The sequence below is a fragment of the Corylus avellana genome, chromosome 6, assembly GCF_965113065.1.
Source record: "Corylus avellana chromosome 6, dhCorAvel1.hap1.2, whole genome shotgun sequence".
Lineage (NCBI taxonomy): Eukaryota > Viridiplantae > Streptophyta > Magnoliopsida > Fagales > Betulaceae > Corylus > Corylus avellana.
The window spans coordinates 21,443,652-21,451,271 of NC_142495.1; the positions used below are offsets into that span (position 1 = coordinate 21,443,652).

General features: G+C 37.0%; 1 protein-coding gene across 1 annotated transcript; it reads left to right on the forward strand.

Annotated features, from left to right (window-relative positions):
* The first annotated feature begins 1,228 nt into the window (after positions 1–1,228).
* Positions 1,229–6,699, forward strand: LOC132188345 (zinc finger BED domain-containing protein DAYSLEEPER). The gene is made up of 2 exons (XM_059602769.2): positions 1,229–1,556; positions 4,366–6,699. Exon 2 carries the CDS (start codon positions 4,379–4,381, stop codon positions 6,437–6,439), a length of 2,061 nt encoding a protein of 686 aa, XP_059458752.1. The 5' UTR covers positions 1,229–1,556; positions 4,366–4,378; the 3' UTR covers positions 6,440–6,699.
* The last annotated feature ends 921 nt before the right edge of the window (positions 6,700–7,620 follow it).

Consider the following 7,620-nt stretch of genomic DNA (forward strand, 5'->3'; position numbering starts at 1 on the left):
AAAAAAGTAGGTTGCCTTTGCCTTTGCCAAAACCGTTTAACAAATGAAGCCTTAGCACCACTTCAATATTGAGTTTCTTAAACTCTTGGATGAGTTAATTCTAAGTAGGCATGGATGTCATCGCCTTGACTTGCGACTTTCTACTCAACACATGTGCAACTACATTGGCCTTAATATGATGGTATTGGATATTGCAGTCATAGTCTCTTATCAGCTTTATCCATCTTCATTGCATAATGTTCATCTCTTTCCGTGTGAAAAAAACACTTCAAACTCTAATGGTCAGTAAATATTTCGTACTTTTCACCATATAGATAATGCCTCCATGCCTTCAATGCACGTGCTACCACAACAAACTCCAAATTGTGGGTGGGATAGTTCTTTTCATGGTCTTTTAGCAGTCGTGAGAAATAGGCTACAACTTTTTACTTAAGATGATCCTATCATGCCTATGTATTGTGGAATAGTTGAGATTATCCTCTCCTGTCATGGTCTCATTATTACTGTGAAAGGATTATGGGTATGGATGGGCCATGTAGAGGATGATTATGGACTATGAAATAATTATTGCTATCATATTGTACACATTAACATGATTTTCTGTCTTAAAACTGCAGAATGTTTCTTCGAAATATGCCTTAATTATCTTTTAAATATATTGTTTTCCTATTGGCATAGTTATTTTGAATAATTGTCATCATACATAATTTGTTTAAAGTCTTACTAATATTTTGGTGACACTTCCTCAAAAGTATTTATGAAAAGCATTAACTTTTTTTTTTTTTTTTTTTTTTTTTTTTTTTTAAATTAAATTTAAAATTTTCCTTTAAAACTGAATTAAAATTTTTTTAATCCGTGTCCAATGCTGAGTCCGTGTCCAATGCTAACTGTCATCAAATATTTAAATTATAGTAAAACTACTAATTGCTTTTTCCGCGGTCCACTAATCTTTCTATATTACGTTTCCTCATGGGATTCGGCCTCCACTGTCGTCACCCAAAGACCCGCCCCCACTCAAACGTCGCTTAATTCCCCAAATCCCCCCACCACCGTTCAATGAAATCAAGTGGGATCCATCAGAGAAATCGAACGGTCAAGATTCCCCGCTTCGAAGGTGGGTGGGCTCTGATCACAACCACACAGTTGGGTCTCATGGTCCATCAAAAAAATACTATATAAATCGTATAAATGGACCCCAAGTCCACAAATTCTTGTTCAGCACGTTTCTTTTGTCCCTCTCAAGTCTCATCCAACGCCTCCGAAAAAAAAGAAAAAAAGGCCTGAGGCGGCTCCTTAGCCCTAGCCCCTTTAGGGTCCATTAGGGTTTTCCATTCTAAAGCTCAGAACCCTCCATTCAAAGCTCAAGCCCATCAACTTCGTCTTCAACCTCCCTCTACCCAAAATTTCAAAATTTTTTTTTTTTTTTTTCTGAAAATTATTAGACAATTAAGAAAAAAATAAAGCAAAAACAATACAGAAATTTGGAAAAAATCAAAACCCTAGATTGGGGGAGTTGCATTGAGGAAACTTTTCGATTTGCAGGCCCGCGATTCGCTGTAAGAATTCTTTACTTTCTCTTCTCTTTGATTATTGTTTCAAGATATTGAATTTGTTGTTCTCTCTGTGTTATTTGTGATTTGTGCGGCGTTTTTAGTTCTTCGATCTGATTGTTATTGTTTCCTGGCCTGTTTGGCGGTTTTGATTATTAGGTTTTCTGGTTTTTGTCCTAATTCTGGTTTTTAATCTGTTTTTGATATCCTTTTTGGGCTTTTAGTTCAATTTCAGGTCGATAAATCCATGTATGTAATCTGTGTATGATTTTATGTATGTATGTCTATGTGTGCACTATGTATATGTTAAACTACTGCGGAGTGGGTGATTATGTCTTTTTAGGGTTTTGAGATTTAAATTTTTGGTCGAAGCTCGAGGGCCGATCTGAATTCTGAGAATAGGCGCTTCTTTTGGAAGATGTTTGAAGGCGTCCTCGATATTACTTGTGTGTGTGTGTGTTTCTCTCTTTGTTTAGTTGTTTGGAGTCTTATGTAACGCTGTTCAGTAAAGTTTTTGTCCAGTGGGCTTTTTCTGATGGCCCAAAATGACAGTTAAGACTAAAACGCGGTTGTAGTGCATATTTTGTTAAGTATCAATGTTTTCACTGACTTACAAAAAAACAATTGTAAGCCAATGAAAAAGGGGAATGCATTTAATGGACCGATCTGCCCCTGCCACCTAGCTCAGGTGGTAAAGGGATGGGATGGTGTTGGAATGCGCTCAAACTACTTTTACATGAAGTGAGGTGATTTGGGGATTGGCCTCAAGGTCCTAGGTTCGAAACCCACTGTGTAGAATGCTTATTGGGGCATGGACCGGGAGTTCGCCTCTTGAATTAACTGAAGTGCACTTGCAGAAAATTACTTGCTGAGGGCCTGTGCACCCTTAGGATTAGTCAGAGCGAAGTTTCGGATACCCAGTGCCAAATAAAAAAAAAAAAAAAAAAAAATTGGGGATTGGCACTGTGATTGGGAGTTATGATCCCCTCGAATAGGTTGTTAGTTTTGTTAAAAACCTGACTGCAGTGCTGTATGGTTTTGGGCTTGGTTGATACTGTGTTAATTGTTTTTCTTAAAAAAGGCCTTCTTATATCCATTGGAATTTTCAATGATGCATTCTAAATCAAAATGCGGAAACTTCTCTTTCTTTTTTCTCTATACTGCAACTTTAAATGGTGGTGCAGATCATGCCTGTCATCATGTCGTTATATGTCCATGCATGCAATAAAATTTTCTCCTGAGTAGTGTAATTGCAGTTTCTATACAAACAATGTTATTCACACCTTGTCCACACTTGTTGTTGGCTTAAACTTCAGGTCATTATTTATCATATTATTATTATTTTTTATAAGTAATTGAGATAATATTAAAAGGGTAAGGCTAGTGTTTGACGTCCCCACATCTTGGGTATCTATTTCAATAGATTCTTATGGCTATGTATCTCTCAATCCAGGCATCATTGGGCGTAGTTGCATTTCTTTAGATTGAGATGAATTGTTCAAGAAAAATTACTTCTTTAAATTGAGATATATCAGACAAATATACGGAGTTGCTTATTCCTTTGGGGGATTTTTCCCCCTTCTTTTGGGTATAAGTTTTATAAAACAATATTTTTTTCCCAGTGTTACTACAAGTTATAAGCATTAAACTGCGACAGACTGTTATCTGGTGTCCCACTTCTCTGGTCTCTGTCCTAATACATTTTATTTCACTGTCCATTTTTTGGGGCAGCGGTATATATATAATTTTTTTTATATCTCTAGAGAATTTTTTTTTTCTTTGTTTGGGTATTGAAGTGTTAATTCATCTATCTATATGCCAACATTCTGTCTGGGCCTTCACTTGACCTATATAAAAAAAAGAAGAAGCTTTTTCTGCATCTGCAATTGCACTGGCTTGTTGATAAAAGATCCTTGAGATTCACTTGGATCCACTTGTAATTTTTTTCGGATCCACTTGTAATTGTTACATCACTGATGATCCTTACTGGGAGCTGTGAACTACACAGAAAATTTGTTGTAACTTCTGCATTGTTAGTTTGACAAACTTGATTTGGGGTTATCATTGTTTAAGAGGATGAGCATAGGAACCATGGATTTTCTATCTTTTTAATTATGAACCATGTTGATGTATGCTGCATCTTCTTTCAAAGCTTTAATTGGATTTATGGTCTACTGTGCTATTTAGACTTTCATATCTACGTTTAGTTGAACCTGTTCACTAGTTGTAGTGCTACTGCATGATCATGGCTAAAACCTTTAGTTTATTTTTTGTGATGAACTTACTACGTTGTTTCCTTTTGAATGAATTATTGGTGAGATGAATTCCTTCTTTTCTGGATATAATGGTGTGAATCCTTTGATTGTCTCTCTTTTTTTAAAGTTATTTATTGTCTTTCAATTATATGATTTCTCACTGTATATAACTCATTTTGATATGTTCACATGGGAAAGCAGATGATTTATCATTCGATTCTGAGAATAATTTATAGCTGCAGTACACAATACTCACTACAACTTACCATGTCCTTTTACTTTTAGATGTTGCACAAATAGTTACTTTAATTCACTTATTCCGGATGGGACAAGGCATTCCTTTTACTTTGAGATGTACAATTGGTGACATGCTTGTCATTGAACAGTGATTTGTCGGTGACCATGTGCACTTTGTGAAATTTAGTTATTGAATGCCAGATTGTAATCTTTATTCTAATGATAGAAGTTTTGCTTATTTTACACCACAAGGTCAGTTTTTGTTTATTGGATTATGTGCTTATTCATGCCCTTTCTAATGCTGCATTCCTCTTCCTTTGTAGGTCTACATTCTCCATGGAGATAGATTCCCCTCTTAATTCCATAATCCCTATTACACCTACTGAAAATTGTGAGCCACTTGATTTAGAAGCACAGCCTAATAAGCGTAGGAGAAAGATATCTATTGTCTGGGAGCACTTCACTATAGAAACTGTTGGACCTGGATGTACTAAAGCATGCTGTAAGCTATGCAAAAAATCTTTTGCCTACATTACTGGTTCAAAGCTAGCAGGCACCAGCCACCTCAAACGACATATTTCCTTGGGAATCTGCCCAGTAGTCCGCCAGAGAAATCAGCAATCTCCACATACACCAGGCTCCAAAATGGGTGTTTCAGGAACTGCTACTGATCGACCAAAAAAACGCCATAAAGCAACCAATGGACTTGCAAGCATCCCTTTTGATCAAGACCGCTGCAGCCAAGAGATTGCTAAGATGGTCATTCTGCATGACTATCCACTTCACATTGTGGAACATTCTGGTTTCATTGACTTCGTCCGGACTCTTCAACCTCAGTTCAATACTGTGAGCTTCAATACTGTTCAAGACGATTGTGTGGCCATGTACCTGAGGGAGAAACAAAGCCTCCTGAATCTTATAAATGGAATTCCTGGACATGTCAGCCTCACATTGGATTTATGGACATCAAATCAAACTTTAGGCTATATTGTCCTAACAGGTTATTTTATTGATGGCGATTGGAATCTACAGCGTCGGATCCTTAATGTGGTTATGGTACCTTCACCTGAATCAGATTATGCTTTTAATCTAGCTGTTGTGGCTTCCCTATCTGATTGGCATTTGGAGGGCCGGCTGTTTGCCCTCACCGTCGATCGATCATTGACAAATGAAACTTCAACTGGACATCTAAGAGGCCTTCTTTCTGTCAGGAACCCACTCATGCTCAATGGTCAGTTGTTAATGGGGAATTGCTATGCTCGTGTTCTTAGTCGTCTTGCACAAGATGCACTAGGGACAATGAAGGAGACAATCCAAAAAATCCGTGACAGTGTCAAGTATGTGAATGCTTCAGAGTCACACAAAGAGAAGTTTGTTGATCTGAAGCAACAACTTCAAGTCCCTAGCTCTAAGGACCTTGTAGTTGATGATCAAACTAAATGGAACACAACTTATCATATGCTAATAGCTGCCTGTGAGTTAAGGGAAGTCTTTAATTGCTTGGATACCTATGATCCTGATTACAAGATAACCCCCTCAATGGATGAGTGGAAGCAGGTAGAAACTCTCTGCACCCACTTGAGGCATTTGTTTGATGCGGCTAACATTTTAACTCAACCAAGGTACCCATCTACCAACACGTTCTTTCCGGAAGTGTCGAAAATTCAGATAGAGCTGACACATGGAGCCATGAGCCAGGATCCCTTTGTCAGCAACTTGATCAAACCTTTGCAAGAAAAGTTTGATAAATATTGGAAAGATTGCTATCTGGTTTTAGCAATAGCTGTAGTTTTGGATCCAAGGTTTAAAATGAAACTTGTCGAGTTCACCTTCTCCAAGATCTACGGTGAGGATGCTGAATCATGGATTAGAGCTGTTGACGATAGTGTTCATGAACTCTTTCTAGAATATATTGCACGAGCACATCCTCTTCCGGTACTTGAAGAAGGTAATGAGGGTATGACCAAAATGGAGACGCCACAAGAAGGATCTCAAGAAGGAGCCCTTGTTTCTAGTGTGGATGGGCTTTTGGATTTTGAAGTCTATATCAATGAGATTACGAGTAGCCAGCACATGAAGTCAGAACTAGATCAGTATCTGGAAGAATCTCTTTTGCCTCGGGAAAAAGAGTTTGACATTTTATGTTGGTGGAAACTAAATAAACAGAAGTACCCAACTCTATCAAAGGTGGCTTCTGATGTTTTGACGATACCGGTATGTACTGTTGATCCCGACTCTGTGTTTGACACTGAACTCAGAAAGGTGGACAGCTACAAGAGTTTGTTGCATCCTGTGACACTTGAGGCTCTTGTTTGTGCTAAAGATTGGTTTCAATGTGGATCATCATCGATATCATCTAGTCAGGTTTCTAATGCAATTATGAAAATGGAATTCTAGGTCTAGGTCACATTCTCGTCTTGTAGGTAGATTTCCTTGCTTTTTCATGGTATTTAGGTTTTCAACAGTGATTCATCTCTCATGATATTTCTACAGTTGAGGATTTGGTGGTGCAACTTTAGGTATTGTTTGTAGGGTTCTTTTAGTTAAGTGAATTTCCTGCAAGGTCTCTCTTTTGTATCCTCATCGCCTACCACATTTCTTGTTGACCATGCTTCATTAGATTTGTTTTCCAAATATTAATTTTTTTTTTTTTTTTTGTTTACTTCTATCTTGAAATGATCGAGAGGCTGTTTGCAATTTGCATGCATGCATGCTTATATAACTAGTCACATGCATGAAATGATCGATGTGCTGTTCGTTGTGTGCATATCTCTTATGTTCCCATTTCCCTCGTGGTTATGTATGAAAACACTGTTTCGTGAACATGGATCCGTGGAAATGGTGGGATTTATGCACGGTTACTCTTATCTTTGTTAGGTGCTCTTATGGTGTTTTCTTGATTCTAGATGGATATCATTTTCTAAAATAGCAAAAAAGAAAGTGACTCTTATTTCTTTCACTTGGTTTTTAGAAAATAATATTCATCTAGAAATAAGAAAATATTAGAAGAGCATCTAGCATTATATATATATATATATATATATATGAAAGTTGTAAGAAAAATAAATCCACTAAGCTTGGTGGTGGACGAACTTCACAGGCTGTGCACCATCTAATAATTAGCAAGAGATCTTGTAGAGTTGTAGTACTCTTAACACTCAATTGGGTTATTACGCTTCTTTTCGGGACTGCCTCTTATTGGGAGCTCTTCTTATTTTCACAAGCTTTCTTTAGTATCATAAGCATTTATTATTATTCATCATTGACATTCAGCTTAAAATTTAGGAAAAAAATTGCTTTGGTGGCCCATGAGGTATGACTTTTGATCAAATTACTAAGGTTTAGAAGTTATCAATTTACTCCGCTTAGAACCATTATAAAATAAATCATTTTGTCCATTTTTTACTGAATTTTCAGTGGTGTTATCGCGCCATGTATCCCCGATTCCCCTATAATATAGCCATATAGGGGGTGAATTTGGCCACCCATTTTGGCCTGGGGTTAGACCACCATCAGAAAAAAAAAAAACTATTATTTTATTTTATACCTTTTTTTTGTTCTTTATATATTTTTTACAG